Genomic DNA, 22,529 nt, shown 5'->3' on the forward strand with positions numbered 1-22,529 from the left:
GGAAATACTAACCTAGAAGGTCGATCCTGGGATCTGGGCGATTGGCTCAGTGCAATACAGTGCTGCTGATACATGTTTATTTAACTAACCTGACGCATGTGGCCGGCCGATTATGAATAGGCAGTCAAACCTCATTAGAATTTACAAGTCAAAGAAGGTCCATAGTCAGCAGTGACACTTGTCTGTAATGGGATATAGGTATGGTTAAAATGCGTGCATTCGCATGCACATATATATATACATATACCGGTACTGGTACTGATAGTGATAATGGTAAATAGACACAAACTAAGGGTAAGAGTTCGTGATTTCTCATCATAGAAGGCAGGGGGTTGTTTCCACATATAAGGTAATGAAACGCCAACCAAGATGATAAGATGGTGACACAGGGGTATAGTTAGATGTTTGACTCAGGAGAAAAAGAACAATGTTGCATCAAGAATAACCCAGGCACACACGGCTCTCTAGAGAAGAACCCACTCACTGCCCCTCTTGATGAACTTGTCAAGCATTATGCCCATGTCATTAAGAGCAAACCGGCATATGTAGAAGCCGAAAAACTCGGCTGCGTGGCGAGTACTAAGTTCTAGCCCGACAAGTGTCTGAGAAGAGTGCTTCAAACCTGGATCTTCAACTTGTTGAGCAATTTGATCTAGTGGGAAAAGAAAGTCAGTAATCCCAATATCGAATGCTATCCTTGCTTGACTCACCCAATACTTGAGCGGCATCACATAATCGGGCTAGTGCGCTCATATAATTCGCGTTGGGTCCATTAAACTGGAGTTGGGTTATATTCCGACTGGCATGTTGGGCATTCGGTATCGGGGTCATTGGTAATGAGCTTAATGTCAGATGGTCTTTACTTGCTTCCTTTGAGCTGGACAGTGTGGTTGCACTAAAGCCCGAATTTTTGGACCGTAATTTTCGCCAGGAGGTCAGGTACGACTTGCTTGATCCATTTGACGTCCTTGAAGGTAGCGCATCCACAGCAGCGGCATCGTCAAGGGTCTGTGCAGATTTGAAAAGAGGCATAGCTCCCTGGACCCCCACTTCGTTGCCGACCTTTTTCGATAATGATATTTGTACCTGATCAAGCACACTTTCAAGCGCTTGCATCTCCTCCAATACAGCATCGGCGTCGTATGTATCCACCTTGGACAGCCTGAGCAATGCTGCAGTTAGTAGATCGCAATTTGAGACCTTTTCTTCCACTGCTTTGATTTTAACGTTCTTGACACGCCAGACGTCACGAGGAATGAATAGTTTTGTTGATAGGTATCCGCCACGTGGGTGAGCGATTGTTTGATAGATACACCGCATGAGCCAGAACGGACGTAGGAGGAAAGATTCAGGACAGGGCTCTAGCGGGAGAGGTGAGTTAGCAGCAAGCGGATTAGGCGATCCAGGGCTGGTTGGTGAATGGATGTAATCATCAAACAAGTACAGGCCATCACTCGGTAGCCCGCTTGACGCGAAATTCATAGCGCTTGGTGTAGGTAAGGCGTTTATCGAAGTCGTTGCAATTTCTTTCTGAAGATCCAATGTGGGAAATGCATTCATCGACGGCGTGGCCGGCGAGTCGGTATACACATCTGGGTTTGGTACTGAAACGTTTCTTGCCCGAAAAGACAGGGTGCCTGGATGCGGCCTGCCCAAATAATCGGGTGCTGATGGTACCTTACCGATTGGTGGGCGGGACGGAGAAAGCATTTTTGGGGCGCCCGCAGTATCATCATCCTCCACTGCCGTGATTTCTCTTGCGAGCTTCAATTTGGGCGATATGTCTTCATTAACAGAGCCGATCGACACATTTCTTTTGGCTTGATGGACATTGTGAGGTACCGAGGTGGCAATTCCCACACTGCCGTTTGCGAGGCTTGAATCTTTCTCCGACGACATCGAGACCTTTCGTGCATTCAATGGCCGGGAAAAGTCTGAATTGGTCAAGCCAGAACCAGATCTTGAATGAGTGTTTGTCTCGATTTTTAATTCCACCTTGTTCTGTCCTGACATTCTTCGCGCACGCACACCTTGTGCTGGCGTTGACCTGGAGGCTCGTCGTGACGGTTCAGGAGGAATACTAGGCTCTGCTTGCTGGATTGAGGCCGGTTCCGAAGGAAGTGTGTCGTCCTCCACAAGAGGTGGTAAGATTCCACCTGTTGCCACGGAGTTTAGAATGGCGGGGTTCTCCCATATGTTCCTCGAGGGGCCACTCAAGGTAGATTGCCGAGGAAGTGCTGACTTTGATTGGTGATCAAACTCGAAGTCATCCATGACATAGCCCCTAGTCATCTCCTCCAGTAAACGCTCCTCCTCTTCTGCATCCTCATCAAGATAATCCAGCCCAGTGTCATTGACGTCGTCCATTGTGCCTTGCTCTTGTGCACGACGCAGCTCACTTCCCCGTGTCATAGCCACCTCCGCTTCTCGCTCGGCCTCCCTTACCTTTTGCTTCGCTAATTCAACATTGCGGCGGGCATTTGCAAGGACGTCATCATTTTCTTCGTCTTCTTCTTGCGCCTCGGATCCACTTGCGGGCTCGAAGCCCTCATCGTACGCAGCTTCCACGGCTGCATCGAGAGCAGCATCAAACTCAGCTTCCGTACCGTGACTCAGGCCAGTGCTTCGTCTGCGGCGCAAATATACGGATGATGCTTTTGAACGCAATGACGTTGATGACGACCCTCCAGATTCGTCGATAGTATCTAACCATGAAGTTGACTCGTTAGGATCCGGAACCTGCGCGCTCAAGATCGATAGCTCGGATAGCCGAGAGGTAAGAGAATGTTTTCCTTCTTCCAAGATCGGGTCCTCCAAGAATTCTGGGGCTGTTTCGGAATCTACACGCCTGTGTGCAAGTAACTGTCCCTGAGCTACGGGTCTTGAGATATCCGTCTGGCCTTTCACTACCGACGAGAAAGGCGAACTGCGGAAGCCGTCATCTAGAGCTGATGGCAGCAACGACTGGCGCCTCGGAGGGATATGCGGCTTAATGAAAGTCCTTGGGCCACCGGAGGCTGCCTCGCGAGTGCCGAGCATCTCTTGACCCAGAAACCCGGGTTCTTCGTTGGCAATGCTGCTGTAATCATCTTCCTGGAGATTTGGGATGTATTCGCCGTACGATTCTTGACTAAGTGGGCGCTCGGGAAGCGCTTTGCTGTCCACATTTCGAAACGAAACGTCCATACGCTGAAGCTCAGTGACCCGGATCATATATGTGTCTCGCTATTTGGTGATCAGCGATATCTCTCTCCCTCTCAATGTGCACACCAAGACTTACAATCTCCTGAAGTTTGATCCTTTCATCCTCGCCACCATTACTCCGGAGCATCACCAATTGTAGAAGCTGGCATGCATCATTGTAAGCCTCCATGGCACCTTCAAAGTTTGCTGCATTGTCAAGAAGGACAGCCGTATTTGCCTTTTGTAGAGCCTTGGAAAGCATGGCTTTTTGAGAAGGGCCTTGCCGCCGTCTATCATTCTGGCTGTGGGACCGGATTGACGTCTGTGTGACATAGTCGCCTGGCACCTGTTCAAACGGGCCTTTATCCGGCAAGCGCATTTGTGTTCGTGCTTCGCGGTGTAGGGGTGCGGACTGAAAAGGTGAGGGTTCTTGCTGCAGTGAAGATGGGCCTGTAAGATTTGTGGAGGTTTTCGATAAGATGGTTATTTCTGGTCGATCTGACAGTGATATCTCCTTATGACCCCATCCAGTAGATGACTGGGAAGTATGATGTCTGGCAAGCCCGCCATCCTTGCCGGTTTCATCACCGATCTGGCTGAACAAACGGGCCTGGGGGTTGCTTTCTAAACTTAACATCTTTTTGTGAGAGGCATGGTTGTCTGTAGCGAGCAATCTAGGCGCACTCTCTTGGCGCCGATGGCTTACAAGATTGGGTGAGAGGCTGCTAGAGGTTGTTGACTGCGACCATCGGTTCAAACTGCCGAGACCCTCGCGGATATTGCCATCATCCATATTGCCAGGTGAGTTTGAATTTCGGCCCAAAGGTATGTCGGACATTCTCTATAGCAACAAATAGAATCCGTACTCATTCGACAGACCTTGTCGGAACCGCCTTGTACATACACTCGAGGGTAACTCCTGTGTGTGGGTCTCGATGCGAACATTCAAGTCGAAGAGGCGATTACGTTCAACGGGGAAAATACGCCCGGGGCTTGCGAGAAAAACGGCGACCAAGATACTTGGTGGATCTGATCGTATATGTAGTACTGGTAAGTAGCGTGCTTTCATGGGGTTTTGTTCGTGATTAGTGAAGTTGAGTTCGACAATATGATTCAGGAACCATAAGCTATTACGCCGGGCACTCTTTTTGGGGGACTAAATGGTAATGAGAAATCAGGCGAGAGCTCCCTAGGAGGTGATAGAGGGAAGGTACGAAACATACTTCGCGGGATTGAATTTGAAAGTTGTGCACATGTAACAATCGATGGAATTGAGCACTCCAGCCGTGAGAAGACTGACAGTATCTCAACTTGTATCTATACCAGCGTAATCCTCACGATCACCCCCAGGGTTGTGCGATTCAGTTTGATCTCAGTAATGCCTGGTGCAACCATAAGGGTCATTAGAGAGGCGCATGGTCTTCGGTGTCGGCGATTGGGATATTGTGTTGGATTCGTATGTCATTCAGCGTTTGAGTCTGATAGTAAAGTACTAGCAGCGAGGGACAGCTAAGCCTGAGCTCTGCTGTTAGCGAAATGCGAATGTGTGTACTGATGAGAAGCAGATCAGCAGTATCAAGACATTAGGGGATGCAATGGCTGAAAAGCGCACTTTTGACAGGTTGGCTGACTCGCGACAGGACAACGAAGACAAAGTATTGAGCAGGAGCACTCCGTATATAACGACTTCAATAGTACAACACCGTCATGGGGCTGGCATGAGGGGGACGATTAGTATTATGACATTGACGGAGGGGAATTATTATGCAAAGGCGGCTCAGGGGTGTTGGGTGGACCCGAGCGAAGCACTAGTTTGACGAGACTACTCCCGAGCCCCAGGACTCCATTCCAAACTTCGAAGTTCTAAACTTCTAACATCCATCCGAGATTATTATGTGGGGTCAAGATTCCGGAATCGAATTTTCATCAACGAGGCCCCAACTTATTTATTTTTGGTCTAGATATTTACCAGGCTGAGCATGTTGCTTGGAAGCCAAATGGTTAGTTACCCCAAAGGACATCGAACGATCAATGATCCAGATAATAAGGGACAAGTGCCCGTCAACAGCGTAGAGCGGTATCTCAGCGTGGGAGTCCGAGTATGAACTATGAATTCATACGGAGTAGACTGGTGGCTATGCCGCTATGGCCACCTAAGTTCTGATTAGTGGAGTTCTCAGAAGAACGTCCCCACGCCGTAGGGATGAAGACAATCAGTAGTCAGTACCCATGATTTCATCCTTCATGTGTTCAAGTTCGCGCGCAATTGCGAGAACAAGAATCTCACTCGAGGTGTATAAAAGTAGCCGTGGCCTAAAGGACGACTTAACAACCACCGCTACAGAAGGTTGATCATATGATTACCTTATGAATTCCTGTGGATTAAGCAATGAATATTAAAATATAAGCCAAGTAGGTAATATGAATAGGGCGCCGTGCCATTTCTGGAGCTTGTTTAGGCATGTCTGTCCGGCTGATTTCGCGGGTTAATGTGGCAGGAAAATAACCCAGTTGTAAGACTATTCCTCGCTTTCATCCTCGTCACTTGTGGCCTCAATGTTCTTCCGCGCGGGGCGAGCTCTCGAAAGCTCATCAGTTGAATCATCCTCCACCTCGTCGCCATCGGAGTTTGTACCTTGGTGGACGTAGTTCGGCCGAGGAATTGCTACTCCTTTCTCCTGTAGAGCAATCTCGATATCAGGTAGAAGAGTCAACAAAGCGGAAAATTGGTCGATTGGCAGCGAGATACCCTGTGTTGGGGCAGGTTAGTAGATACTCTTTCAGGTACATCAGGTACATCATTCCAGTGAGGAGGAATATACCTTCTTTCCGGGAAGCTCTTCCCCATCCTTCTCGTAATACTCTCTGATACTGACCATAGTTTTACCCCGAAACGAGGATATAGTGACGCGGCGCATTTTGGAAATCTCCCAATAGGTGTCTCCATTTGAGTCTTCTTTTCTGGCCACATTTCCACGAGGGCTACCGAAACCAGCAAATTTCGAAGGATTGGCTTTGGATTTCTTGGTACGAGGAGGCTCGTCATCGACAACGAAGTCGTCAGCGACTTCTGAGACGCGCTTTCTAGAACGGAATGCCATGGCAGGGATGGATTAAGCAAGAACCAACTCCCTCCTTGAAAGACGGTTACTTCAAGTCGTTATCACGGCACAACAAGGATGACCAAATCCTAATCATGAGGGCTAAGGGCTGGATACAAACCCAGCCGCGTGATTATCTTGAGCTTTGAGCTCAACGGGTAGTCCTCTTACCATAATCATTTATTATTGGTCCCGCCTTTTTTGTACTAAACTGTGTTAGGTAGAATGACAACTCCACACACACTTTCTCTTCAAGGTTATAAGCGCAAGTTTTCCTTTACATTACACTCCCTATCACATCAGTCATGGCGAAAGACACACCCGCACAAGCTCTTGAAGCAGTTTCTCCATTACAACAAGTCCTCAATGTTTGGGATCGCATTCAGGTCAACAGCCCAATCTATAACTTCCTGCTTAGCGATGTGGAAATTTACTACGCAGAAGAAGGCAATTTCTCTGCCCGGCTTGAGGTTGGCCCAAAACATTTGAATTCTAAAGGAGGTCTACATGGCGTGTTCTCTGCCTGTGTCACAGATTGGGCTGGCGGCCTGGCAATTGCTTCCTGCGGTCTAGAGTCCACGGGAGTGAGCACCAACATCAACGTCAACTATCTTTCAACCGCAACCACTGGTGACTGGCTAGAGATCAGAGGCTATGCCAACAAGGTTGGGAAATCTCTTGCTTTTACCACGATAACCATCTCGAAATGCACGAGTTCTGGCGATACCACTTTGGTGGCCCAGGGATCTCATACCAAATATGTCAGGACACGGTAATCAGACTCGATATCGATGTTCGGCTGGGGTTTGGGTCATTAGGCCGCGCCGCTATCTTCTTTGCATCTGGCACGAAGCACATATACTTTGAGTGCCCTGATTCACTCGGACAGCGAAGATCGATTCTGCAGTTTACTTTTTGGTCTCCTGTATCTTATGGGGAGAATCATGGTAAACAGTGAGTACATAGGTAGCCTTCTACGTCCCGAAACTGGCAAACTGTAAAGTTGGCGGTCTAGATGTATTTAGGTTTCGTGTACTGAGAAAAAGGTGTGACTTATTTAAGCTGCTATATGCGACCTCGATGACCTGTGCCTCGCTCGCAGACCTGCTTCAAGTCAGCGGTGATTACGAGGGCAGTATGTGGCCAATTATCTCACCTCTGTTACAACTTACACCGTACACCTATATTGTAATTGGGTGGGGTGATGTTGGATACCCCGTCCGGAGTGGAAAAATTGTTTACTTTCCGCCAATAAAGCCTATGAACCACGGTTTACTCTAGCAGGGTGGGTAACTACCACAATAGTGGCCCTCCTACATGCAGCAAGATTTGTATCTATACTGTCCTCAAATGCAGCAATTCGTCCCCATTATGTGGTTGGTAGTTGTGACTTGTTAGCCTGCTGCGTTTGAGTAGTCTACGGAGTACGGAGCAATATGGTCTGGGCAGTGGGCACAGTCCGGCCGGGGCCAGGGTATTAGGTAAGGAACGGTTATTGCTTATCTAACCTAAAATACGTAATGGTGCACAGGGCAATACCTTAGGCTTCCCCCCATAACTCCAACACAGCTGTTGGTCTTCGCTATCACTTAAACTACTTCGGTACTTCAACACTCGAAAAGTGCCCTCATCGGGCTTCTTGTGGCCCATGTACCGATCAGAAAGGTCCGGCGACCATGGACGCTCCAACCGATCCCAACGATGCCTCACCTCCATTCTTATCTCATGACGTTCAACGGCCGGAGCGTTCTACCTGCAGTAAGGGCACAATAGATCATAAGGAATGCTGGTCAATTATCAACGATGAAGGTACGCAGTTGAACCAGTTGATGAATTTGGCGCTGCACTTTCTTTCAACATGCAGTAACGAAACACTGCTTCTTGTTCTCGCTTGCTTGGTGGGAGCTACATATATCATCCTGGGGAGACTTGGACTACTTCTCATTGGCGCGACGCTTGGTGCCGCATTACATGCATCATGGGATGGAGGGGTAAATAATCATCTATCGAAAACCCAACATCCCGCCAAAAAACAGCTCTCTTTGAGTATAGTTCACAAGCTACTCGACTGGGAGAGGTCCAAATCCGTTGAAACCGGCGAAAATCACTATGATGCTAGGGAACCCACAAAGGAGGGCGCCTCGGATGCCGTTGATATTTCCGCTGTAGGGCCCATTACGGCCACCGTTCTGCACTCATTAATCGACGCGGCAATGCGAGATTATGTGAAGTAAGTTTTTGCACACTGTACAATGCACCTCCTCATAGACTAATCAGCGTGGAAAGCCACTGGTATGAGCCGCTTATTCCGAACGAGTCGACGTTCCCGACCTCTTGCCGGGGCGTACTGACAAGTTTCGTCGCCTCCATCGCCTCCCACCTCTGCCGTAAACGAGCGGTTGATACTTTTCTAGAATTTCTCACCAACTCATCTTCCATCATCATCGTGTTTTTGAGTGAGCTCTGTGTCGCGTTTGAAACTGCTGGCTCTACCGTCACGGCTGAGGATGCCGTGCTGCAGTATCTTGAGTCGAACCCGGACAGCAGTCTCTCGAGCCTCTTAGCGCATCAGCAACAACATCAAAAACTAGTAACAATCTCGGATGATATTCTCTCCAGATTCCTGGATTCGGATGCATACAACTGTATCCCGGTTCGGAACTTCTTGCGCGAAGTTCTGACGGGGATTGCCTTTGAGTCAACAATCACTAGTATGTCACGGCCTGAAGTTATAAACGGCTGGATTACATATATATTCAGCGAGGGCGAATCCGAGATAATGAGTGCAATTGACGCTGGCGTCGAGGGAGCCCGCAACCATGGCGTAGCAACGGTCGAAATCTCGGGCGAGAAGTCATTTCCCACTTCAACTTCTACGAGAGAAAACGTTACAGAAGGCAATCCTTCTCCTGGGCAGGCACGCAACAAAGTAGACCGAGCAACGGAAGACGCTATGCTGGAAACCAAACGCCTGAGCGCTATGATTGCGGCACAAAACATACCGGAGTATTCCGAGAAGACGATACAAGATGAAGTATGCGAAGAACGTAATACCGGAGATCGTGATAATACAGATGTCCCTACAGGCGCTGGGAGTCCTCTGGGAGAACAGCTGGATATGAAAGGGACCGAGCAGGTTCAATATGCACAAGTGATCAAGTCCAGTGGACTGGGTGACTCTCTCACCTCGCCTTCCTTGCAGCCTGGGGAGGTTTCCGCAGGCTCATTTATGGGTAGTACCGATGCCTCATCGACTTTCAGCCTTTACCGTGCTCTCATCACGGTTGACGATGGCTGCGATTCCGGGGATAAGGCCGTGTTGCGATCAAAGCCTACGTTGGACTACTTGATCCAAGTTGAGCCGCATTCTGAACGCTCTGGTGGATGGATGGTTTTCAAGAAATATGCGGATTTTGAGGCCATCCACGAGACATTACTAACAATAGCGCGATTGAATCAACTAATCTTTAAGGACTCTCATCCGCTCGTGCCGCCTTGGAAAGGACGGACACGCCAAGCTCTAGGACGGGATTTGGAACGATATCTCCAGGAAGCCGTTCAGCTGGGGCCCCTTGCAGATAGTGTGACGATGAGGCGATTTCTTGAAAAGGATGGCGGTCTCAGTGCTGAGGCCGCAGACCCGTCTCTGAAACCCGGCTTTCTTTTCCCAGGCCAAGCCGCGTTTGAGAATGTTGGCAAGGGTGTCTTGGGCGTACTAACACATGCCCCCAGGGGAGTTTCTGGGAGTGGCAAGGCTGTTCTTGATGGTGTCACTGGTGTTTTTGGCGGAAGCCTCAACAGAAAACTACCAAGTGGCCGGGGAGCAGGCGGTGATGACAAGGGAGGCCACAGTGTTCCACAAAAATATGCTCCTCTTTTGAAGGAAGGAAGCCAACAGGATATCGAGAGGTTCAAGGTCAGCAATGATACAACGAGCGGCGAATTGCCGTCCCAATTGTTGGAGCTCAGCAATACAGGTGGCCTTGCATCACCCAGTGAGAGTGCATCTCTTACGGAACCATCCGATACTCCTGTACCCACTCCCGAATCTGAGAGGAATAGCGCTGATGAGGCTGAAGGTCGAGTCTTATTCAGCTCCGCTTCGGCCATAGAAAGCAAAGTCACATCAACCAGTTTCTTAGAGGGAGAAAATGACACCAATGACAATACTCTCATGGGGAACAGAAAGTCCACAGACTTACAGGCCAGGCTGGAGAGTGGAAGCAGTCCTATAACGGAAGATGAGACGCGAATGGCAGTCGAGCTTATATTTGCTCTTATAAATGAATTATATTCATTATCATCCGCTTGGAATATACGCCGAACATTGTTGAACGCGGCAAAATCATATATTCTTCGACCAGGAAATCCGAACCTAGAAACAGTTCGAGGTCTACTGCAGGAGTCTATGATTGACTGTTATACTAATGATGATGCTCTTGGAGCGTATCTGGCTAAACTCAGAAAGAATGTCCTGCCAACCGCAGAGGAACTCAAGTCATGGCCACCTGCTCAATCTGATGCAGAAAAAGAGCGTCAGCGGGAGGCTGCTCGACGGACTCTGGTCCAAAAAGGGCTTCCGCAAGCTATAACGAGTGTCATGGGCGCGGCGGCTACCCGGGAAGCTCTTGGTAGAGTTTTTGACAGCCTTCAAGTGGATATTGTTGCGAGAGGGTTTGTTTTCGCAGTCCTTTTGCAGGCACTAAGGGCTATGATCCTTTAGTTCCCAGCACGTGTTGAATGTTGATATATGGACCTTAGATAGATATCAAGACATAGCCTAGAATGGCTGATACTCTGAAGTCCAGTAGGTAAAAAAGCTGGATATTATGAGAGCTCCTGACTCGATGCGACAGTGATTTGTAGACCAGCCCAGGCATCGCTATTCTTTGACCACCCGCGCCGGAGTGCCAAACGGTCTTGCCAGGCACGTCCCCAAAGCACTGTGGTTGTGGGCTAGTGGCTTGTTTACGATACCGCTCCGCGCAACACTAACGTTATGTCATCTCTTGAGTAGATCTCTCCTAGCCAGCTGGACATTGCTATGGGTCAAAAATAACCAGGTCCAGATGAGAGAACAACCCACAAAGATCCGGTCTCAAATTTTGGGTGCTGCTTTGGAAATCCATTGCGGAAACAAAACCCGTTGAAACACCCCAGGACACGACAAGAGTATCCAGGGTGGAGATCATCGCTAGCCCTTTGAGTAAGTACGTTTTCTGCAGAGCATTTGCGAGAGCATGAAGTGATTGACATCCTCGTCTGACCAATAGCTTAAATGACTGGCAAGGCTTGCAATTAAGGATATGTCGAAGGCCCCCCTATTGCACCAGATCAGATTGTAAGAGGAATCGCGCCAGGGTGAGATATATATAGACTTACTCTTGTACACTGTAGTCGACTCGTCCGTTAGAGTTCAATAGCCTGACTTTCTGTTCCTCGAGCTTCAATTTCCTCAGACCACGATCCGCTTCCTGCATACCTCTGTCGTGTTCACGCTTTGCATTAGTGGCTGTTTTCGCGCGTCTTAGTTTAGCTTTTTGGAAGCCCTCGTAGAGCGTCTCTATGTCCGGGTCTATCAATGTAGGGCTACGATCGCCGGAATTGGTGGTGTTTTCCGGTAGCTTTGATTGCGCTGGGGTCTGATAACGGGTATCAGGGCGCTGTCGTGGGCTTTCCTCAGAGCTGATACCAAGGCTGCGGTTCAGCAGTGTGCTTGCCACACCCGATGTGAAATTGGTCCATAACGATCCAACACTTTGACCCACGCGGCTCCCGATTAGTGAAAGGCTCTGTCCAGACGCGGTCCAAATACTTCGTTTGACAGATGGCAAAGGCTGCGGCTTAAGGGACGACATCGCTGGAGATATCAACGGCTCCATGCGATAACTCACCGGGTCGGAGGGGTGGAATATATTATACAATTGCCGGCAATTTGGGGCAGAGACGGCGGCCCGGTTTTCAGCAGTGGCAACCCCTGTGCCTAGGGTTGCCAATTGCAGCTTGGACCTAGAGCCAACGCTATTGGCGACACCGTGCTTGACACTCTCGTCCCATTGAGAAGGCCACCCGGCAATAGTCTTTCCTTTGAGCATCTCAAATAGAGCTACCGGAGATCCTAGACAGAAAAATTCCTCACACTGGAAAGTAAATGAGGATGTACCTGAAGGAGATTTCCCCCCAAACAGGCTTTCCTGACTTGGTTCCATATCCCCTGAACAAAGGAGATCGAACAAAATTGCACTGCCTAGAGAATGTCCACAAAGACTCACTGTGCCTTTAAAAGAAGGGTTGCGTTTTTTGTAAAGCTCAGCGATCCGGTTGCATTCCTGCCTGACAATAGCAGAAATCTGTTCACGGTGCTTACTTTGGTAAAGTAGAACATCAATGGCAAGGTCTGAGATGAGGTTTCGAACGGCGGGAACGCTTTCAAGCGTAATATCAGATAGAGTGGGGTAGACATCATCTTCAAGCGCGTCCGCGTCTGCCAAATCGAGCTCCGTGCGGTTTTGGCCGACCTTTTTATGGGGGAATTCCAGTAAATGTCTCCAGCACCTGGTAGGATTAGCATAAGGGAGATGTTGGGTGGTGTTAAAAGGCCGATGACCTACACAGGAAGGACCTGGACACGGCAGTTGTTTTGTTTATCTGAGAAGGCAGAGTTGAGGGCCTGAAGATCGGGCGAAGCTTTATACACGCGCTTCATTGTCTTTCTGAGGACATTCACGTCATGTATGAAGTTAACACTTTCCAGTCGTAGACCGAGCCGTTGACCGATTCCGTGTGTAACCAGGACTAGATGATCAATTCCTCTCTCCCTATCCTCGCCATCTGTCTCTCTAAGATCTTCCATCTCCACTTCTTCTTGCTTACGGACCTGCTCTTCGAGATCGACCGAGTCACGCGTGTTTGTTAAAGATGAAAGACGCCGTTCCAAGCTTGTAGCTGGTCTTTGATCGGCCGTGTTGGGCGGCTCCTGTGATTCCGAGTTGGAGCTGGAAATGGGTGCTCCTCGCGTGCTGGCGGAATCTGCGGTTGGCAGCGGCTCGCTAGTAGTAACTGATTTCGAATCGGAGCTTTTCTTATCTTGAGCTTCATTATACCTCTTCGTTTCCGAGAACCCTCGCAGTAGCCTGGTGCCCGGAACAGCACCGAGAGTCTGATAAACAGTTGTACTCACTCTCGACATGAAGTCATCACTTGTAAGCAAGGCTGTTGCGGCATCCTGGTACGTAACAATACTATTCATGTAGGAGCCAAACAGACGGTATTTTCGTGCTTCCGCTGCAGACATGGAAGATACATTTGTGGTACTCTCTGTACGAGTTGTCAACAGTTGCTAGGCTCCTCTTCTCTGCGCATAAACTCACCCTGGTCACGGCCATTAGCGGTTGACGAAGACTGAGACTGTTGCTCGCTGGCCACTGCGGGACGCCATGGTTTAAGCTTCAGATAGCCCTCCTCTAGCTGGGCTGCAAGGTTTTCTTCACAGGGTTTGATTGCGGATCCCTCTTGAAAGAACCATGTCCCGCGACGAACTTCGTATACAGGCCCTATCCAGTAAGCTGGGCCAAGCTCCCTTTGGCTTATGTTCACATCAAAAAGATAGTCCTCGTTGACAGGTACTTTCACGGGTTCACGGTCTCCCAGCTGGGGTTGATGTCCTTGCTCACGCCCGACCTCAGCACTGCACAGGTCCTGGAACGCATGCTCAATTGCCTGAGAGTCTTTCACTGTGAACGGAACAAACTTTCTCGGAGCAGGTAAAGGCTTCGAGTTTTCTTTCGTTTGGTCCGAGAAGGACGGCTTCCATTTGGGAGAGTCTACTGCGTAAAACCACCTGACCTTTAGAGGGGGCGAGTCCGGAGGATAGTGGCGGATACCAAGTCTGTTTCTATGGGAGATTGTGTGGTCTCTCCCTTGAAATTGTTGAAACATATCCGGTGCATCTTTACCAGCGGTCGGATAGTCGTTGGAGGTGTGGAATGCCCTCGGGAATGCTGTTCCACTTGTGGTTTCTTTTGCCATAAACGCCGTGTATACACCAGGGCTGGGGCGATCTATATAGCAGGCTCTGAAGACCGTATGAATGTTGTGAACAGTGAGCGAGCGTCCGGACAGGGCAGCTGGGAGTTGTACCGCAGGGCGCATCCACCTCTGAGTAACGACGCGGGTGAGCGTTAAGTGAGGTCTAAAGTAGTAAAGATACGTTATAAGTGAACAATGAGTTGACCAAGCTTTCGCAGGAGGTAGTCGCAGAGATAGCCTGGGTGCCGGTGTGTTTCCAGTTCAAGTACGCTGAGAGAGATAGTTATTTCAAAGTGGTTGCGTCTTCCCGCTTTCTTGGCGCCCATATTACGGTACAACATTACCCGGCGGTGATCTGTGCCTTGGCTTATCAGTTGTTCTTGTTCTTTTTTTTTTATATCTATACTCCATTTCGACCAACACAAGGGGACCATGGTTCAAGAAGTCTGCGATCTGTACTTTGTGAGGAAGGGCATGGAACACTTGTGGAACATGCGTATGACGTAGCGCAGCCACGAAATGGGGGCTTGTCAATGTGAGGGCAGCCTGATACTGGGCTGGGGTCAAGTTCACGGTTACCTACGCCCGATTGATTGCATCATCCCTTGAGAGGTGCCACTCGGCGGCGAAACTGCCATTTATCAAATTTGTATGAATGCAACCACTCCATAGAAATAGCTTGAACAATGGATTACTTGTCCATCTGTAATCATGCAAGTGCAGCGCGCGCCAGTAGCTCGGAGGCCTAACAATGATGAACCTGGAGTATTAAGCAGTGTATGGAGCAGTAGTACATTACATGGTTGTTCAACCCCGCCCCGCTTCGCCCGTAAATATAGGTCTGCCCTTTTATGGAGTAGTAGCACTGCCCAGGCTACCCAAATATGGATTTGGTATGAGCAGTACTTAAGCCTCCCTCACTTGTTCCAAAAGCCACACCATCTTTCTGAGCCTCTCGAAACCCCACCACCGCTCCTTCATCAAATACCCAGCGAACTCATTTTCGTTCCCCTGCTGGAACCCCTTTAAACCCCGCGTTCTCCGTGAATCGCTTAAGTACTGTGTCTGGGTCTCGAAGAAAATGAATGTGATCAAACTTCAGAGGTTCGCTATCCTACCAACCTGTCCCTATTCTCTCTGCGTTTGTCTCGACATGAGCCCTCCGGTTTCCTCTGAATTAGCCTAACAGCGCGCTGTCCAGGAAATACCCCCAGTTCGAACAGGGTGAGATTTTCTCTCTTCAAGACGCATTCAGAAAATTAGATTTGGACGACAAGGGGTATCTGGATGAAGGCACGGTTATAAAGGCCACGCAGCAGTCAGAACGTCAACCCTACGATGTTGTGCGTCAAGCGTTAAAGGAGGTTGAGCTTGACAGCTCTCGTCGGGTGGAACTTGAGGATTATGTGGACGTGGGTGCTTTAGCTCTGGATTGACGCTCAAAGTATAGTAGCTGATGAGAATTCACAGCTCATTGCTAGACTTCGCTCTGGCTCGGCGCAAAGCGTGCCCATCAGGGATCCCGTTTCTGCAGCCGCCCCAGGGGCCCCACGGCACGTCTCCAAAGGGAGCGTAGGTGGGAGGATTCATGTCCAAGGTTCCTCTTCGAATGTGACTCACACAATTAACGAAGATGAGAGGACCGAATTTACGAGGCATATCAATGCTGTCCTTGCAGGTGATTCGGACATTGGACACCTTCTGCCCTTCCCCACCGATACTTTCGAGATGTTTGATAAGTGCAAAGACGGTCTGGTTCTGGCGAAACTCATTAATGACAGTGTTCCTGATACGATTGATGAGCGCGTTTTGAACAAATCTGGCAGGAAAATCAAAGAACTCAACGCATTCCACATGACTGAGAACAACAACATAGTCATCAACTCAGCCAAAGGTATTGGGTGTTCGGTCGTGAACATTGGAAGCGGCGACATCATAGAAGTGCGAGAGCACCTCATTCTAGGTCTTATCTGGCAAATCATCCGACGCGGACTATTGGGGAAGATTGACATCAAGCTTCACCCCGAGCTGTATAGGCTTCTCGAGGAAGACGAGACGCTGGAGCAGTTCTTACGGCTTCCACCTGAGCAAATCCTATTGCGTTGGTTTAATTACCACCTGAAGAACGCGCAATGGCCGCGAAGGTAAGCAATTTGTTGTCCGACTTGTAACTCGTACCGTGAATAATATAGATGCCGCATCCCGTTCTTTTGGAACCCAAGAGCTGATAGCGCGCTCTCTATGGCAGGGTTACGAACTTCTCAACGGATGTGAAAGATGGCGAGAATTACACTGTTCTCCTTAGCCAATTGGCACCTGAACTCTGTTCACGGCAGCCACTCCAAACCCGAGACCTGCTCCAGCGTGCAGAGGAAGTTTTAGGAAATGCCGAAAAACTAAACTGTCGCAAATTTCTCACTCCGACGTCTCTGGTTGCTGGAAATCCCAAACTTAATCTTGCCTTCGTCGCAAATCTGTTCAACACTATCCCGGGTCTTGACCCAATCACTGAGGAGGAAAAGCTCGAGGTTGAGGACTTTGATGCCGAAGGCGAACGGGAGGCGAGAGTTTTCACCCTATGGCTAAACTCGCTCGACGTACAGCCTGCTGTGAATTCACTGTTCGATGACCTTCGCGACGGAACCATCCTAATGCAGGCATATGATAAAGTCATTCCCGAAAGCGTGAACTGGCGGCACGTTAACAAGGCACCAACATCTGGACAGGAGATGATGCGCTTCAAGGCAGTTGAGAATACCAATTATGCTATCGAGCTAGGCAAACATCATGGGTTCTCACTGGTAGGCGTACAGGGAGCGGATATTACTGATGGACAACGGACTCTCACGCTAGGTTTGGTGTGGCAATTAATGAGGCGGGATATCACAAACACACTCTCAAGCCTAGCTAGTCGCATGGGCAAGCGCGAGATCACAGACTCGGAGATGATCAAATGGGCCAACGACATGTCCCGCAAAGGTGGTCGCAGCTCTTCGATACGCAGTTTCAAGGACCAGTCAATTGGCTCGGGCGTGTTCCTCCTGGACGTGCTCAACGGCATGAAAGCTTCTTATGTCGACTATGATCTCGTGACTCCAGGTCAGACTGATGAGCAAGCCTATGCAAACGCAAAACTCAGTATCAGTATTGCCCGCAAGATGGGTGCAACTATCTGGCTGGTGCCCGAGGATATCTGTCAAGTCCGGTCTCGACTCGTGACTACCTTTATTGGTAAGTTCTACCTTGAGACCTACCCACAAATAGACCTGGTTCTAACCTTTTTTCAGGTTCTCTCATGGCTACATACGAAAAGATGTGATGCTTGAAACTATCGCCTGTGGATGAGGGATGAATGGTTATGCAACCATGTCTTTCGCCGCTTATTTCTTTGTAAATTCTCGTGTTTGATGTCATCAACCAGCAGAGCCGCCTAAAATGAAAATTATTCAAACAAAGTATTGGTCTTCTGTAAGAACTAGGTAATTACATGGTCGATCCTGAAACCAACGGTGTGTAACGAGTGATAACTTCCCATTCGACCCCAAACCTCCAAACATAACGCTTATAAGAGGTTGCCCATTGTTAGAGCAGGAATTACGTGCTCCGACCTAGAATGATTGCAGACGGAGGCTAGACTAAACGGCAAGTTCGCATCATCACATAACTCAACCTGTTAGTGTTAACGGTTTAGATGGGCCCAAATCACTCCGTAATCGCATATGGTGAGCGGATCCCTTATTTTTCTTCATTAGCACCCACCTAGAGTATTCGACTGCAAAGCCGAGGCTGAATACGAGGAATCCTACGGCTACTACTGACGGCATCCGCAGCAGTCTTTAGAACGGCTACCGGGAATCACGACCGGGGCGACAAGGACGAGGATTGGGATTAAAATCGTCTTTTATTAATCTGCGACGGAAGGCGGATAACGGACGGTTTCCATCGGAAAGAACACAAGGACGACTTGGTTCGGCGGAGGTGGGCATGGTAGAAGAAAAGTGACCGGTCGGCGTGGGTTCGACTATCGTTCCCGCTGCTAGGCAATATGATGAATACCACGTAAAGCAATTAGACCCGCGCCAAGGTGATGAACACTTAGCCGTCATTTCTTTACCGTATCCCGTTCTCTTGCTTGATATCCGACCTTCGTTTCACCTGGACAGGGTCGCAGTAGGGGTCTGACAGAAAAAACGCGAGAAGACAATAAAGACCAACGACGAGAGAATTGTGAGATTCGAAACATAACAAAACGCGGAAAGACCGGGGGGGGAATGAAAGAGATGGACGGAATACACGCTTTTGCGCCAAGTACCGGTCCGTCTTCCAAGACAATGTGGAAAACCCCGTGCTTGATGAGAAGTAGTCAGTGTGCCACCGGGTCCCTTGTGAGTTCGGCAGATAATGAAACTGGGATTGAAGCTTTTATACTTTCTTGGCAGAGAGGATCTACTCAGCAGTATCAAGCTCATCGTGAGCAGACGTCAAGGGCTCTAAAGGAACTGTTTTGTTCAGTAAATTTCATTCGGCGGGCGCCCGATCGTCGACTCACCCTTCCTGTCTTCACCATTGGGCCCGTTCTCACGCTCGTCGTCGCGTCGCTCGCGTTCATCATCGCGTCTTTCTCGGTCGTCCTTGATGTCACGATCCCTTTCGTCGGGGCTGCGGGAACGGTCGCGAGAACGATCACGGTCCCGGCGATCGTAGTCACGGTCTCGCCGTTCGTAATCTCGGTCACGCCGTTCGTACTCACGATCATGCCGATCATAGTCACGCTCGTACCTATCGTCTCTACGCGGCGAGTACTCTCCACGGGCACGGCGGGGAGAAGGGGAGCGACCACGGCGTGGAGGAGTGCGGTCTCGGCGGCGGTCACGGCCGGAATCGAAGCGCCAAGAGGCAGAAGGGGGGGTCCTAGCCCACTGTTTATGGGGTCAGAGTAATGAACTGGTGGACATTAGCCAAGACTCACTTCAATTTTTAATAAATCATCACGGCCAATGCGCTTGTTGTGCATCTCATGATAGGCATCATCTGCGTCACGGCGACTCTCATACTCCACGAAAGCAAACCTGGATTAAGCGTCAGGGTCACTGGTGCTAGCTGGGATACTTGAGTAGTGCATACAGGCGGCTGGAGGGAGTACGTGGTGCAGGAATATCACATCGGACAAGACGCCCGTAGCTGAAGCCGAAGTTAGCAAGTAATGTACAGAGCAAGGCTGCGTGGTTAACAGAAGTGATGCAAAGATAGAGGTAACGTAGATAGTGCAGAAGTGCAAGTACAAATCTATAAGGATGGATGATGATTTAGGAGATTCAACTAGAACAGAGATGCCTAGTGGGCAGCAAGTTCTTTCACAGCACGACATTGGCTATCTCCGGCGTCGATATCGCGAGGACCGACCGAGAAGAACAGCGAAGGTGGAGGGAGATGGAAGGAGAAGCGGTTCGATGGTCATGGTAGCGCGTAGTAGGCACATACCGTTCGAATTCGTAGGCAAGGTCGCGAGCTCGGGTGCCATGGCCAAAGCCCGTGACGTATAGCGTGGTACCAGGGCGGGACATGATGGCTGCTTGCGAAGATGCTCGAAAAAGTCTGCGAATGGAGATGTCGGTGCAGGGCACGAATAGTGGTACGTAGTAGTATGAGTGATGAAAAAAAGACTGATGAGCAGGTGTGGTTTGGACTACTACAGATGGCGGCATGTGCCATTGACGAAACACCTAGTCCAAAACAGCTCCACCTACTCGTCACTTCGGCGTTCCCTGAGCTACTACCAGGCCCATACTATTACCCACAGGGTATTCCTAAATGGAGCGTATAAAGAAATCAAGCACATGATTTCTTTCTCTTGGATCTTGATACATTTTATAATTCTTTTAGGTGATACTATAAATATTGAATAATTGCGCTGTATCCTTGCCTAGCATACGGTCCTAAGGTACCATACAGCATCATAGAGTTCAAAAACAGGCACAGAGATATCTAGATCACCTGCAAGATCCTGTGTTTAAGTACCGGTAAAGTGTATGATACTCTTTACTACCGGAAGGTTGCCTTATGCTCCCAGGGCCGAGTGAGCACTGCATCTTCGATGCTTGACGCATGCTTGACTGTTAGAATACAAACTCCACTCTAGACAATCTAATAATGACTAGTGGGCACTCTGTAAAGCAAGAGGCTGAGGCTCAATTGTCGGTAGTAGTCGGTATATTATTGGGCCCGACGTGGGGAGTTTTTCCGACTTCTCCCAGGCGGTTCTCGGAAGTGGAAGACTTGGCCGGGGGGGTTGAGGTTAATCAATCCCCTAGTACATACCCCAACAAGCTCCTGCGACCACAACAATCGCTCCATCCATTCTATTCTTAATCCAGGCTATACCCCGAGCCTCGTGTCGCAGATACCATTCAAAGTCATTCCTCATTTGCTCAGATTGGTTCTATTTGGTTCGCTTCCGTTGCACAATGCAACTTTAATCACATACATATGGCCAGCGCAGCATTCAAAGATTGGGTTCCTCAGTATCTGCTACCTTGCTGCAAATAGTCTTGTATATATAAACGCCTGGAACTGTCCTTACTTGCACAGCACAACACGGTCAGTTATACAGTGAGGCAAGACAGCTCATTCGGAGGTGACGTCGGGCTCGATGCCGATAGGAGGTACTGCGAGACGACCTGATAATCTCTAGCTAGATCGTTACTCCTGTCAAAAAGAATGAGCATAAATCGCCAGGGAGCGACCCGTCATGACGGGTCGAATAGCGACGGCAAACCTGGTTTATCGGAGATTTCACAATTTGAGCCGCCCACCTCAACTAAGGTAGGAAATGCGCTGGGTTTTCTGCTCGATTTCGCTCATACTCCCTACAGGGTACACTTCCGAGCAGCTCCCTTCTCCGTGGAGCTAGGAGTGCAGTCGCCGAGCCCGTTACGGCAGCTTTCTTTGCTGGTGGTGTAGCGGGCGCTGTATCGAGAACTATCGTATCACCGCTTGAACGTCTGAAAATCCTCCTCCAAATCCAAACCGTTGGCAGAGAAGAATACAAGTTATCCATTTGGCAGGCGCTCAAAAAGATTGGAAGAGAGGAAGGCTGGCGCGGTTTTTTACGGGGCAATGGCACGAACTGCATACGCATCATCCCATATTCAGCCGTACAGTTCGGCAGTTATAACTTTTACAAAAGAGTGAGTTATTGACGGAAGCATGGTATATGTCTGTTAACCTTTGCAGTTCGCTGAGCCTACCCCAAATGCGGATTTGACGCCAATACGCCGACTTATCTGCGGAGGGGCCGCCGGGATCACCTCAGGTCCGTCATCCACCTCTTCGAGACCACATCCGTTTTATCTTACTGATACTAACATAAACCCTACATGTTCGTGAACAGTCGCCGTCACTTATCCGCTCGACTTGGTGCGTACGAGGTTGTCCATTCAGTCCGCCTCTTTCGCGGCTCTCAAGCGGGAGAGTGCGAGCGAAAAGTTGCCGGGTATGTATACGACTATGGTCTTGGTCTATAAGAACGAGGGCGGCTTTTTGGCGCTTTACCGCGGTATCATTCCGACTGTAGCCGGCGTGGCCCCATATGTACGAAATGGAATGCTTGAGAACCCGTGGTGTTAACTTGAGCTGATTTTACCTAGGTTGGTTTGAACTTCATGACCTACGAATCAGTTCGTAGATACTTGACCCCAGAGGGCGACTCCACGCCTAGTGCTGTTCGCAAACTCATGGCTGGCGCTATCTCAGGGGCAGTAGCACAAACTTGCACATATCCGTTGTAAGTTTTATCCCAAACCCAGTGGAGAGGTGTTGTGACTCCGTCTATTTCCATCCAATATATTGACAAGCTTTCAGCGATGTCCTTCGACGGCGTTTCCAGATCAATACGATGTCTAATATGGGTTATCAGTATGCCTCAATTTTCGATGCCGTAAAAGTCATCGTGGCCGAAGAAGGCTTGCGCGGTCTCTTCAAGGGAATTGCGCCAAACCTTCTCAAAGTAGCTCCTAGCATGGCAAGCAGTTGGCTCAGCTTCGAGCTCACTCGAGATTTTCTGCTGGGCTTGGACGAAATGTGATACGTGCAACGCAAGTGGAATCTGCCGAACACCAGCCAGTGTCCTTGGAGGCGGTTTCTCCTGCTGGTTGTTGCGTGCTTACCCGGCCTCACAGGCTTGTTATCTATACATTGCTAATATTAGAAGGAGGGGAC

The 22,529-nt window shown here is 49.3% G+C and overlaps 8 protein-coding genes across 8 annotated transcripts; 4 read left to right on the forward strand and 4 right to left on the reverse strand.

The window, feature by feature from the left end:
• Positions 1 to 464: 464 nt before the first annotated feature.
• Positions 465 to 3,976, reverse strand: DSM5745_02672 (uncharacterized protein; the record flags this gene model as incomplete). The annotated part of the gene is made up of 3 exons (XM_026744688.1): positions 465 to 652; positions 711 to 3,225; positions 3,281 to 3,976. The coding sequence occupies 3 exons, from the start codon at positions 3,974 to 3,976 to the stop codon at positions 465 to 467; spliced, it is 3,399 nt and encodes a 1,132-aa protein (XP_026607851.1).
• Positions 3,977 to 5,702: 1,726 nt separating this feature from the next.
• Positions 5,703 to 6,284, reverse strand: DSM5745_02673 (transcriptional coactivator p15/PC4 family protein; the record flags this gene model as incomplete). The annotated part of the gene is made up of 2 exons (XM_026744689.1): positions 5,703 to 5,933; positions 6,006 to 6,284. 2 exons carry the CDS (start codon positions 6,282 to 6,284, stop codon positions 5,703 to 5,705), a joined length of 510 nt encoding a protein of 169 aa, XP_026607852.1.
• A 305-nt stretch (positions 6,285 to 6,589) lies between these two features.
• Positions 6,590 to 7,060, forward strand: DSM5745_02674 (PaaI family thioesterase; the record flags this gene model as incomplete). The annotated part of the gene is made up of 1 exon (XM_026744690.1): positions 6,590 to 7,060. The coding sequence occupies one exon, from the start codon at positions 6,590 to 6,592 to the stop codon at positions 7,058 to 7,060; it is 471 nt and encodes a 156-aa protein (XP_026607853.1).
• A 900-nt stretch (positions 7,061 to 7,960) lies between these two features.
• On the forward strand, positions 7,961 to 11,007 carry DSM5745_02675 (PX domain protein; the record flags this gene model as incomplete). The annotated part of the gene is made up of 2 exons (XM_026744691.1): positions 7,961 to 8,514; positions 8,571 to 11,007. 2 exons carry the CDS (start codon positions 7,961 to 7,963, stop codon positions 11,005 to 11,007), a joined length of 2,991 nt encoding a protein of 996 aa, XP_026607854.1.
• Positions 11,008 to 11,662: 655 nt separating this feature from the next.
• On the reverse strand, positions 11,663 to 14,312 carry DSM5745_02676 (DDHD family phospholipase; the record flags this gene model as incomplete). Its single annotated transcript, XM_026744692.1, has 3 exons — positions 11,663 to 12,839; positions 12,896 to 13,601; positions 13,655 to 14,312. The coding sequence occupies 3 exons, from the start codon at positions 14,310 to 14,312 to the stop codon at positions 11,663 to 11,665; spliced, it is 2,541 nt and encodes an 846-aa protein (XP_026607855.1).
• Positions 14,313 to 15,393: 1,081 nt separating this feature from the next.
• Positions 15,394 to 17,631, forward strand: sac6 (fimbrin; the record flags this gene model as incomplete). Its single annotated transcript, XM_026744693.1, has 5 exons — positions 15,394 to 15,416; positions 15,514 to 15,724; positions 15,783 to 16,456; positions 16,561 to 17,543; positions 17,600 to 17,631. The coding sequence occupies 5 exons, from the start codon at positions 15,394 to 15,396 to the stop codon at positions 17,629 to 17,631; spliced, it is 1,923 nt and encodes a 640-aa protein (XP_026607856.1).
• A 1,127-nt stretch (positions 17,632 to 18,758) lies between these two features.
• On the reverse strand, positions 18,759 to 19,876 carry DSM5745_02678 (RNA-binding protein; the record flags this gene model as incomplete). The annotated part of the gene is made up of 5 exons (XM_026744694.1): positions 18,759 to 18,811; positions 18,862 to 19,231; positions 19,282 to 19,381; positions 19,437 to 19,493; positions 19,794 to 19,876. The coding sequence occupies 5 exons, from the start codon at positions 19,874 to 19,876 to the stop codon at positions 18,759 to 18,761; spliced, it is 663 nt and encodes a 220-aa protein (XP_026607857.1).
• Positions 19,877 to 21,029: 1,153 nt separating this feature from the next.
• DSM5745_02679 (putative mitochondrial carrier protein) lies at positions 21,030 to 22,395 on the forward strand (the record flags this gene model as incomplete). Its single annotated transcript, XM_026744695.1, has 6 exons — positions 21,030 to 21,134; positions 21,185 to 21,499; positions 21,546 to 21,624; positions 21,703 to 21,902; positions 21,959 to 22,095; positions 22,173 to 22,395. 6 exons carry the CDS (start codon positions 21,030 to 21,032, stop codon positions 22,393 to 22,395), a joined length of 1,059 nt encoding a protein of 352 aa, XP_026607858.1.
• Positions 22,396 to 22,529: the final 134 nt, after the last annotated feature.

Source organism: Aspergillus mulundensis (genome assembly GCF_003369625.1).
Source record: "Aspergillus mulundensis strain DSM 5745 chromosome Unknown scaffold_1, whole genome shotgun sequence".
NCBI lineage: Eukaryota > Fungi > Ascomycota > Eurotiomycetes > Eurotiales > Aspergillaceae > Aspergillus > Aspergillus mulundensis.